Source organism: Xylaria bambusicola (genome assembly GCF_022495145.1).
Source record: "Xylaria bambusicola strain CBS 139988 unplaced genomic scaffold F5B22scaffold_78, whole genome shotgun sequence".
Lineage (NCBI taxonomy): Eukaryota > Fungi > Ascomycota > Sordariomycetes > Xylariales > Xylariaceae > Xylaria > Xylaria bambusicola.
This window is the reverse complement of record NW_025953631.1, coordinates 148481-159831: the sequence shown is the minus strand read 5'-3', so window position 1 is coordinate 159831 and position 11351 is coordinate 148481. Positions and strand designations below refer to the sequence as shown.

At 47.0% G+C, this 11351-nt stretch overlaps 3 protein-coding genes across 3 annotated transcripts; 1 reads left to right on the top strand and 2 right to left on the bottom strand.

Annotated features, from left to right (window-relative positions):
* Positions 1–458: 458 nt before the first annotated feature.
* On the bottom strand, positions 459–2472 carry F5B22DRAFT_536396 (cytochrome P450). The gene is made up of 5 exons (XM_047972789.1): positions 1534–2472; positions 1412–1475; positions 1123–1356; positions 716–1036; positions 459–653 (listed from the first exon to the last, which is right to left on the bottom strand). Exons 1-5 carry the CDS (start codon positions 2301–2303, stop codon positions 513–515), a joined length of 1530 nt encoding a protein of 509 aa, XP_047825419.1. The 5' UTR covers positions 2304–2472; the 3' UTR covers positions 459–512.
* Positions 2473–3871: 1399 nt separating this feature from the next.
* On the top strand, positions 3872–6664 carry F5B22DRAFT_628860 (DUF1680-domain-containing protein). Its single transcript, XM_047976448.1, has one exon. The coding sequence runs from the start codon at positions 4090–4092 to the stop codon at positions 6454–6456; it is 2367 nt and encodes a 788-aa protein (XP_047825418.1). The 5' UTR covers positions 3872–4089; the 3' UTR covers positions 6457–6664.
* Positions 6665–7943: 1279 nt separating this feature from the next.
* Positions 7944–11320, bottom strand: F5B22DRAFT_628855 (uncharacterized protein). Its single transcript, XM_047976447.1, has 2 exons — positions 9451–11320; positions 7944–9351 (listed from the first exon to the last, which is right to left on the bottom strand). The coding sequence occupies exons 1-2, from the start codon at positions 10702–10704 to the stop codon at positions 8071–8073; spliced, it is 2535 nt and encodes an 844-aa protein (XP_047825417.1). The 5' UTR covers positions 10705–11320; the 3' UTR covers positions 7944–8070.
* Positions 11321–11351: the final 31 nt, after the last annotated feature.

Genomic DNA, 11351 nt, shown 5'->3' with positions numbered 1-11351 from the left:
TTTAACAACTATAAAGGAGATCTATATTAAGAAGATAAGGGCTTTTATAAAATCTTTATATAACGAAGCGCGCTATATAAATAATAAAAAGACTAATCAATACATTAAATTCTATATACCATTGCTTATATCTAACAACAACCTCTTATAATAGATGAATCACCTACCGCGAGACATGCATTCCTCCACCCGTCCTTTACTGGAATCTATCTGCAACTGTATTGGAAAGACATTGTAGAAGATTATATAAAGTGTAGCTTAACGAATCTAGAAGACGCGTTCCCCGCTATATTAGGCCTTGTGGTAAAATACCTATTTAGTGATAATAAGTGCCTCATGGGCGTCGCTTCCCCTCTCTATACCAGTAAGGATAAGCTAAAATTAACAGAGTTGCAATTCCTTTAGCTTCATTGGCTCTCAATTAACTAGCTCGCCTAATCTGACATGTACCGCTATCACCCATATAATGAGTTAGTATGGACTTCGATACTCAGTTCCTAATATTGCATAATTCAGCCACTGCTCGAAAAGTCTTTCATAATGTCTGACTCTGTAGCGATAACCAAGATGTCCTTATCTACCCAAGCTCCATGGCTCCAAGATTTGATTCCAATTTTAGGATCATAGATTTGGAAGTCAAAGTGGCGGAGAACCTTAGCATAAACAATGTAAGCGTTAGTCGGACCAAGAAGGCGGTTGGCAGTCCTAAACTGACCTCAAATATCGTCTTGTTCAATTCAAGCCAAGCAACAATCTTGCCAGCACACATCCAGCGGCCATAGCCGAAGACAAGGTCAACATTTCGTTGCATCTCGGTGCGCGTAACTTCGTCAGCCTCTAGGAATCGTTCGGGGCGGAATAAGTCTGCATCCTCCCCAAAGAGGACTTTGGAGCGCATTAATGAGGGAAGGTTGGGTCCGACAGTCGTCCCGCCGGGAACAAAGTATCCATTGATGCTATCACCTCCAGGCGGCACCTCTTTACCAAAGGTCGCAGTAGCAACTGGACGTATGCGCAAGCCCTCGTAAAGAACGGCCTATAAGACGTTAACCATCTTGATGCGTTGTGTACATGAGCTGTACGTTGATAACTTAGACGAAGCAACGCAGGGGGGGAGAATACCTGTAGGTACTGTAGCTCTTTTGCCTCTGCCGCTGTTATTGGATTCGAGACTCTTCCGCGCTCTATTGCAGTCATCATTTCCTTCTTCAGCCTGTTATAAGCTACAGGTGTAGCAATGAGATGGAATAGTATCATTCTGAGAGCACTAGCTGTTGTCTCTGAGCCAGCTACAAACATGAAGAACCCTTCGGTCTGACATTCTGCTTCGGTAAGCCCATGACGACGAAATGATCCCTTGAGTCAAAGCAGGTTAGTGATAGTGGCTAGCTCCCAGTTATATTCTTCTTACTAGCATGTCTTTTAAGGCTTTAACGTCGCCGGTGTATCTCTTGTGAACCTCGTCGTTGGTCAATCTGCATGTCTATGATCAGTAATCAATCAATAGTAGGCAATCGTGACGTGGTTGCTCACTTCATCATTCGGCCGAGGCCTGAGCTGTCTGTTGGTTTGGGGCCAAAAAGTTTGATGCCCAATGATGAGAAAACAAGTTTGCGTGCCCATGGAATATCGGCACAGACATTCATCAATGGTAGGTGAGACTCTACAACGTGGTAGAATCCGTGCACATCCTTATCTGCTTCGAGGCAGCCGAATTCCTTTCCGAGGGCAAGGCGAGATATCACATCCAAAGTAAACTGAGGGAATATAATGCTCAGGTCAAGTGGCATCACTTTGGAGCTAGGGTCTGTTTTGCGGACATAATTCCGACGAATTGCGCTAGTCAGATTTTCGATTTGCTCATTGATGGCAGACTCGAGTCCGGGTGTTTCGCGACCGGAATAACCATGTGAGGTCTTGGCCTTACGTTTATCGTGTGTAGCAGGCTCTACCATTGTGAACATGGCATCACTGTCCGGATGGAAACGGGCGCCATCATACCACCCAGACCGTGGGTACTCGCTTTTCGCATTAGATATGCGGCGAATCGTCTCAGGGTCGTCAGTGTTGACTTCATTCGGTCCAATTCTTACCAAATGACCATATCTCCCTCCTAGATGCTTGTGTATCTCGTATTGTTTGCCGCTCCAGCCCGAGTAACCAATCCATAAGTATGAGAAGGAGGCAAAGAAAGGCCCCGGGATGTGGCGAAGACGATGCCATTGGTAGATGGTTGATGCGAGGAAATATCCTACTATGAGACAGCAAAGAGCTGTCAAGGCTTGGGTATCGAAAACACCCATATTATCAATCAGTTAAGGGGTTTGCCAATGTATTGAAATATTTCGTCAAGCTCCCTAGAAAAATATAGAAGTGACGGACAGTTCTATATACTCACCGCTGCGTCTGCCTCGACCTTATATAATACGAAAAAACCAGGGACCAGTTTCGGTAGATACATGGTGTGCATGGGGTAAGATGCGGGACGGAGCGTCGTATCGATATCTATTTTCATACAAGTTAGCTAGGTCACCCATGTCTCTCTCTCATCCTGGACATCCCTTGAATGCCAGCTTGATTATGTAAAGCAACATTTACTCTTCTCCAGACATTTCCTCTTGGTTAACCATCTCTCAACAAGATGTCTATACGAGCCATTTCAAGAGGGAATCTAGACCTTTTTGGTTCGAAGCGTGACTCGAGCGCTTATGGCAATTCCCGACGACTCCTAGTATCATTTACATTACATGGGGTTACGTATACCCCTGTTCCTGGAAAATTTTTGTCTACAAACACTTGGCAGCATAGAAACTGACGAGCTGAACTGTGTTCAATTACACTTTATCGCCTTCTAGCATTTAAACCCTTCTTGGAGGCATTTAGCATGGGTGCCACTACGGATAGCGTAAGACGGGAGGAAGCGAATTACAGTAGTGCATCGCAATACAAATACTTGGCATTGAGAAGTGTGTGGGTAATGTTTCAGTGTCAACTACAGGGTTTATTACGATTTTACGCTAATCCCATATAACAACGTTGTTAGATGAATTAAGATAGGCGACAGTAGAAAACAGAGAATTGAGGGTTTTTCATAATGAAGCATAGCCCGGTTAGACTGCACAAATGTAACAATCCAGGCAAGACTCGTCTTAGAATCAATTAAGGGTTGATCATTTAGCTATCATTTCCATACCAAGACGACCATCCTCCACGTCTTTCGAGTGCGCACTGGGTCAAGGATGGAAGTAATACCATTGAGCTTGAATCGTTGTTTCATCAGCGATAAGAGAGCCGGTCGTTATATTATCGGGATGATCAACTTAGATCAACCGCGCGCATATGATAGTTAATAGAATTACCATCGCCAACTTCGTTCTAGATTCATATTCCCTTTATTTATTATCTTTTAGCTTTTTAATATATAAATATACCTAAATAGCTATAAGGTACTTAAATATATTATTAAGTAGTTGTATAAAACTATAACATAAATGTATTTCCACCTACTAGATTTTAAATGGAAGCTTTACAGTTCTTATATATCCAGGTTTCTCTCAAGCAACTCATTAAGATATGAAAAGTTGAAGAGCATTAGACTTTGAGGCGATTAAGACTAGAACATTGGCTAAAGGTTCGAATAATGTTTCATCAGCTTATCAGCTGCACAACCTAATCATGCTTCTTAGGAGCGTTGATATATAGTAGGGTTATTATCCCACCAATTGCGAAGCACAAACAGCTGTTTCCCCAGCACGCATGAGCGTTCTTCCAGTAACATGGTCAACCTATCATTATCCTCATCACAGAGTTGGTAAGGTAGATGCCCCATATAACCCCTCACCTCCTTTACACTTATGGCTAAATGCGGAGTATTATGATACGGCTTTCGACGTACAAGATATCGTTATCTAGGTATTTATATAGCTTTCTGTCAAGTCTGTATATCATGCGTCGAGCCAAATTCGCGAGGGTGAGGGGTGGTAGGTGATATGAACCTTATAACTGAGGCCCTTCTAATTCCTTTTTGGTCTATTAAACAAGTTAACGGAACTGATAGCCTTGTCCAGATCGAAGCTTTCCTGTATTTACATGGTTCTGAACATGTTACTGAGGCTATATCAGCTGACTTGGGCGGCTGCCTTGGGAATAGCAATGCTTTTCAGCATTGGTGCTATAAAGACGAGTGCACTGGCACTCGATCTCGGCCCAGGGTCTACTGCCCCAGTCCGCCCATTCCCCCTTGACCAGGTGCGACTTGGAAATGGGCTGCTGCAAGAGAAGCGCGACAAGATCAAAGCATTTCTGCGCTCATACGATGAGCGGAAATTCCTAGTCCTTTTCAACAAACAAGCTGGAAGGCCTAACCCCAGTGGCGTTACTCCTCCTGGTGGTTGGGAGGACGGTGGACTTCTGAGTGGACATTGGACAGGCCACTTCATGACGGCCCTGTCTCAAGCATACGTCGACCAGGGCGAACAGATTTTCAAAACTAAGCTTGACTGGATGATTACTGAACTGGCTGCATGTCAGGATAAGATCACGGCGCGTATCAAGGGGGCAGCCGGTACTGGCGACGCTAGCTGGATCCCGACATTTCCTGGTTACCTCGGTGCCCTACCAGAAGATACTGTCCTCCGCCTGGGCCCCCCGCGTTGGGCAGTCTATGGGAGCAACCTCGAGACCAATACATGGGCGCCCTGGTACACGCAGCACAAGATAATCAGAGGATTGCTGGACGCGTATTACAATACCAACAGCTCGCAGGCCCTTCAGATAGTTACAAAGATGGCCGACTGGGCCTACCTTGCGCTTACTATCGGCGACAAAAACCACTCTCGATATACCGGAAACTTGACTAGGGATGACCTCAACTATATGTGGGACTTATATATCGGCGGGGAATACGGTGGCGCCAACGAGGTATTCCCAGAAATATATCAACTTACTGGCAATCCGCACCACTTACAAATCGCTAAAATCTTCGACAACCGGGAGTCCCTTTTCGGCAGCGCTGTGAATAACACAGATATACTAGTAGTTACTAGCGACAAAATCCCAGGTCGACGTCGTCCAGCACGCCTTCACGCCAACCAGCACGTACCTCAATTCATCGGTTACCTGAGAGTCTTCGAACATGGAGGTGAGACAGAGTATTTCAACGCAGCCAGGAATTTTTATAACTGGGTAGTTCCGCACCGGTATTTCGCCACTGGCGGCGTCGGAGGTGCCTATCCTGGCAGTGATACCAACTACGAACTGTTCCAGAACCGGGACAATGTTGCTAGGGCAATGGCCGGGCCCGGTGCTGAGACATGCACAGCGTATAACATGCTCAAATTGGCACGCAACCTGTTCTTACATGAGCATAACGCCACGTACATGGACAACTACGAACGTGGCTTGTTCAACCAAATTGCCGGGTCACGCGCGGACACAAGCAACACCCGCGACCCGCAACTCACATACTTCCAGTCGCTCACTCCGGGTATTCCTCGCGACTTTGGCAATACCGGCACTTGCTGTGGTGGCACTGGAATGGAGAGCCATACTAAGTACCAGGAGACAGTTTACTTGCGCTCGGCAGACGGTTCTACACTCTGGATCAACCTATACATCCCATCTACTCTATCCTGGGCCGCCAAGGGATTTGTGATAAAGCAAGAAACAGATTTTCCTCGTGGAGACACGGTAAAGCTCACAATCACCGGACAAGGTCCATTGGACATCAAACTACGGGTCCCCGCCTGGGTCCAGAAAGGATTCAAAGTAGCCATCAATGGTCTGACTCAGACTAGTCCTGTGGCACGACCTGGAACATATTTAACATTGAGCCGGAATTGGCAAACAGGAGATGTAGTTGAAGTGAACATGCCGTTTAACATCCGCATAGAGCGCGCGTTAGACCGTCCAGATACTCAAGCCATCATGTGGGGACCTTTGGTGCTGCAAATCGTTGGCAAAACGACCACTGCCAACGACGGGTTTGCGGGGCTTTCACTCTATCAACATCTCAAGCGAGATGGAGATTATTCTGTGGTAGCTATAAAACGTACAGGAACCTCGGCTGCTGGAGACCCGACCTTTCAAATTGTTGGCACTTTGGCTGCGCGCCCCTACTACATTGCTGATTCCCAGTCGGTATCCTCCTACTTCCGACGCATAGAGTCAACTGTTGTGTTTGGTACAATCAACACTGGTGTACCTAATCGTAAACGAAATGATGGTTTGCCAAAGTACGATGTTCCCGTTTCTGGTGTCATTTTGCCGGGCAAAGATGGTTTAACCTTCCTGGACATAGTTTGGGACCAGGCACCCTTTGATACACATGAATCTTTCGTCGAAGCTGTCACCTCGACCGCAGACGCCTTTGTAAAAGCTGGCATTTATAGCACTACGGACAGGAATACGATTATATCCAAGGCTCTCCAGGCAGAGCAAGAGCTGGACTCCAAATAGGTACCACAACATCTGCAGCTAGCATTGCTGAGCTCAATCAACACACTCTTATGGTTCGAGTTCATGAGCCTTTTCACTGCTATTGGCATGTACTGGCAGAGCGGTAGAAACAATATTAGTAATTGAGTGGTAATCCGCGTATTATATCCAGTATCAGAGTATTATTATCAAAAGGTGTAGTCATGTGTTTAATCATATTGAAATCTTATTCCACTCGAAGCAGGTATCTTATCTTGGCCCTTGCTAATAAGGTGATAAAACTAACTTTAGTTACGAATCAAGGAAAAATGATGCCCCTTTGTTAGCTACAGACAGGGTCTGCATAGAACTTATGCAGCTTAATGGCACAGCACGAAAAGATCAGCCGCATACATGAAGAGTCTGTGGACGCCCCTCTCTTAACAATGTACTTAGCATTCTTAATATCTGTGTTCTTGGCCGACCTTATAACTTGCCAACTATGGTTTAATATCACTAGTTATACGGTACGTTTTAAAGTAATTCAAGGCAATTTACACTTATTATAGCATCTATACCTTAAATGCTAAATAGATTTTAAAAGCTGAGAGAAATAGCCACGTGTTCGTTAAAGTGGTGCCCTTGTGAGGCCAATACCAGTCGGTGTTTCTTGCACAAATTCCGAAACTTCAAAATCGAACCCCAGTCTCTCTGCGCCACTTCAATTGTCACGATGTTGGCGGGCAGCGATAAGATACAGGCCTGTATCTCAGTGGCCCCCGCTCCTAGAGAAAGGGAACACCAATGGATATAAGCATGCAAACGTAAATCATCCCACCTCTGCTATTTCCTGACTCTACTTCTTACCGTCGTGGGAATGGAAACTGCGATCAAGCTGCATGGTTCCACGCTACATACGCGTGTGAGATTGTATTTGAGTTGATTATAGTTACATCTGGTACCCATGCCTTATGATGTAGGAATACATCCTACATCCAATATCGTCCATTAAGCCTTTGACTAATATAGACAGTTTTTGTTTACTAGATTACAGATGTGTTGAAAGTAGGTGGGGCTATATAATAACCGTTAAACTGCTCGAACATCTAACGGCGTCGTTTCTGACGTTCTAGAAGATGAGCCTCCATGGGCACTGTTCGGGCTCCGGTACCCGAGGCGCGACATGTTACGATGCATGCACAGCTTACTTCTCAGTCAAGGGCATTCATTTGTCACCATTCAATGGCACTGGTTTCATTTCCTGCATCGCAATCACAGGGGGGAGCAGGTCTCGTAGCATTGAAAGACCCTGGATGTAGAAGCTCCATAAGCAGGAACCCAAAAATCACCACGTTGTGTCAAGTATGTAGCACCTAAAGAGGAAATTGGTGTGACTAAAAATGCATAGTCCACGGTTTGGTTGCATGGATCGGTATTACACCAGTATACACCGCCATAGCTGGGCTTATTTATGTTGCGCAATTAAAATCTATACGTTATAGCCATAATCCTGCTTGTGCTATTGTCTATAAGTTTCATTTAGGTATAATTATTCTATTGCTAATTATCAACTATTTGCAATTTCTAGCGCTCTGCTCTGTAGCAAGAATGAGTTTATAGGGCATGGAAGGCCTGACTGTGAATCCGGCCGAGCTGTCATGAAGGGAACATCTCCTTCCAAAGATCCATGTCCCAACTCTGTTCGCCCATTACAGTAGAGTCGAACTGGGATCTGTCTAGATAGAGGCTACTAGCGGACGATGAACCTTGCCCAACAGGTGCGCTCATAGGGTCAGTCACCGGGGTGGATGCGCCGAAGGATGTCATCTCGCATTCACCAAGCGGACGTCGATGCTCCTTTTCCGAGGCTGACGATATTGATGACGAGAGTGAGAATCCGCGGCTAGGTTGCAGGCGACCAAAGCTTTCAGCGCCGGTTGAAATTGCAATTGCCGACGGAGAGTGGCTAGAAGGTCGAGAGCTCGCTGGGTTAACAAAGCCACTATGGATAGTCTGCATTTGATAATCGAACCTCTCAATTGGCTTAAACGTGGTACCGCCTATCGTCTCGAGAACTTGTAGCAACCAATTTATGCCCACTGTCAGTCGGCTTAGGTATGTTTGGGGTAAATCAGGATGCTGTAGAGGCTTGATGGAACGGTTGATGTATTGAAAAAGCTCGACATCATCGCTTCTCGACTCATCCGGCGGCGCCCCTCTACTCAGATTTTGTAAATGGAATAGGACCAATTCTGTGAACGACGCAACAGGGTAGTTCTGAAACATGCGCGCTAAAGATGCTAGCCCTTGGGTAGTGACTGGCATGTTAACGATGCTGGCAATTATTCTCAAGGACGCTCGCGAATGATCAAGCATTTGCCGCCGTACGTGGTTTCTCCAATCGCACCGGAGTATCAAAACTTGAGTAATATGGTAAGAATAGTTGATCTCGAAGCGGCGGGGCTCTAGCTTCAAATCGTAACCCGCCTCTCCTGGTTCCAGCAGATCACTGTAGCGTTGAGCCCAAGATGATGTCAAGCTACTCATGGCCGATACTCGCTGCGCACGGGCTTTCGCGCCCGCATGAAAAGCTCGCGTAGAATAAAGATTTAGATAAATCTCTTCCCAGATGCGCATAATATGATTGAATGCGTAGCTGAGGCGTGTACCTGGTAGCTCGCCACCCTCGACGTTGTCAAGCTCTATCTCCGAGTCAAAGATGTATAAGTCACATGGCTGCCCAATTTGAAAAGTGCGAAATTTATCCATGGCGTACAGGACACGAAATAGACGATCTCTATCGCCTCCCTCAAGCCCTGGCATACCGCTTTCAGATGTTTTTGCCCGATGCAATCCGATGATACGGGCGAGGTGACATGCAGTTTGCAAGGCTCTCTCGAAGACAGCACTCTTGTAGAATTCCTTGCCGACTAGAGCCTACTTCCAATAAGATCGAGGAAAAGTTTAGCCTCTCTTACAACGCGAATGTGTATACAAGGAGCAAGTGAAAGCGACGAGTAAGGAAAGGGGACATACCAAAGTCAGCAGGGCCTGGATATTGACTACTGAGGGGCGTGTGAAGGAATCGAGATTGGCAATAGCGCGGTCGCAGTTGCGAAGAAAGGAAGACATGAGTTCATGGTGCATGCTTTTTGGGTGAGATTTAGAGACGCTCGTAATTTGCGCTTCCAGTCCCAGGCCCAGCAGTACGATATTTGTAAATACAAGTGCCCATGGACTGTCATCGACCGGCCGTTCCGCGGCATAATGCGTGTCTACCGCACGGCGAAGCTCGGCTTCGTCAAATATAGGGAAGGAGGCATTGAAACTACAGAGAAAGCTTTCGATGAAGAGGTCTACCATTAGGCGAGGCGGCGTGGAGACGGGGCGATTGTCGTCGATGACACCTGGGTCGGGACAAGGTAACTCGAAAGGGAAAGAATTTCGCAAGTGCACCAGAGTGCTTTGAACGCCCGATTCCTGAAGCCCATGGATCTCGACTTTGCCATCGAGTTGGGTAATCATGCCAGTGAGTTGCCCAGCGACGTCTTGGAACAAGGACATCGATGCTGGCGAGTCTATCGAACGTTCGCCGTCATGATCACGACTCAACCCATTTTGCAACGAATGGTCCCCGTCGGGCAAGTTACACTCGGCGTCAAGGATGTCCAAAATAGCGTCATTACTGCTTGGGAGGGTTAGATCATGATTGCTCTGAAGATCATGACGAAGGGTAGCTATAGCAGCCGTTGCCGAGGGGGAAGTACTAGCAGTGGTGATAGCCGAATTCAGGTCCAAATTCATACTGCTATGGCCATTGCTACCTGTAGCGAGGCAATGCGATCCACAGCCACCGGGGCTATGGCTAGCACGATGACAGCAGGGCCGAGCCACGATATCCCGCGTCAGGCTGGCAAGCTGGTTCAATGTCTGGTGGACCTCATCAAGACGGTCCATGACGCTGGAGAAGTCATCCCTGAGCTGCTTGGTGTGGTTCACGCGCCTAAACGTGCTTGACCAGCTACAAAAGGCGCCACCTTTTCGGCAGTTAGAGCACTCGGGCTGCTGGCGATCACATCGCACCTTTCTCGACCTGCACTGGTCACAGGCTGCTGGGGGATTATCCTCGTTCCGAGATCTCTGCCGCTTGCCTGTGTCTCGGCCGCCATTGCCAGCTGTGCCACTATCACCATTGGGGTTGCTCTGATTGCTGTTAGTGTCGCTATTACTGTTGCATTCGGCGTTGTTGGCAGCCTGGTTGGGGAGACGCCCTCGCTGGGTAAAGGCCATGAATCACACTATAGCGACGGTCGCACGGAGTATTCAGAGACTCAGTAGGTGGGTAGGGTAGGTGATTTACGAATGCCATAGGTATGCAGACTTGGGGTCAAGGTTACAATGAGCAATGAGTGCCAGTCAAAAGGGCATTACCAGCCGAATTATAGTCGAGAGTATTGTGGTCATGAATCTCAAATGTCTGCCGAGGTGCAGAGCTCGCTGGGCTATACTGAGTCTTTCATTCCTGCACGAATCTGCAAAAGCCCTCTAGCCGGAGACTGGATGACGCGCTTTTACACTACCTAGAGATGATTTGCCGGTCGTTCGATGCTATGGTCGCTAGGGCCCTTGGGTCCATCGTGGCAACTAGGTATCTCTGAGGCAATACGACGTCTCACGCGTCAGGTAAGGATAAAGAGCAGTATGCAGGCCAGTCACCTGCGCGACCTTGCGATCAGCGATTCTAGGGCGTGGAAGGCTTGATCTCGTCATTTGGAGAGACTGCGATTGGTCGTGAGAGCTGTCATGGAACAGCAAAAAGGATGGTTCTCGTTTCAACGCCGACATAATCCGCTTCTGCAATTTATCATCTTTCCCTAGACATGCTTGAATGTGATATGATCTTCGCTTGCTGCTGACTGCATGCAGGCAGTAAGGAA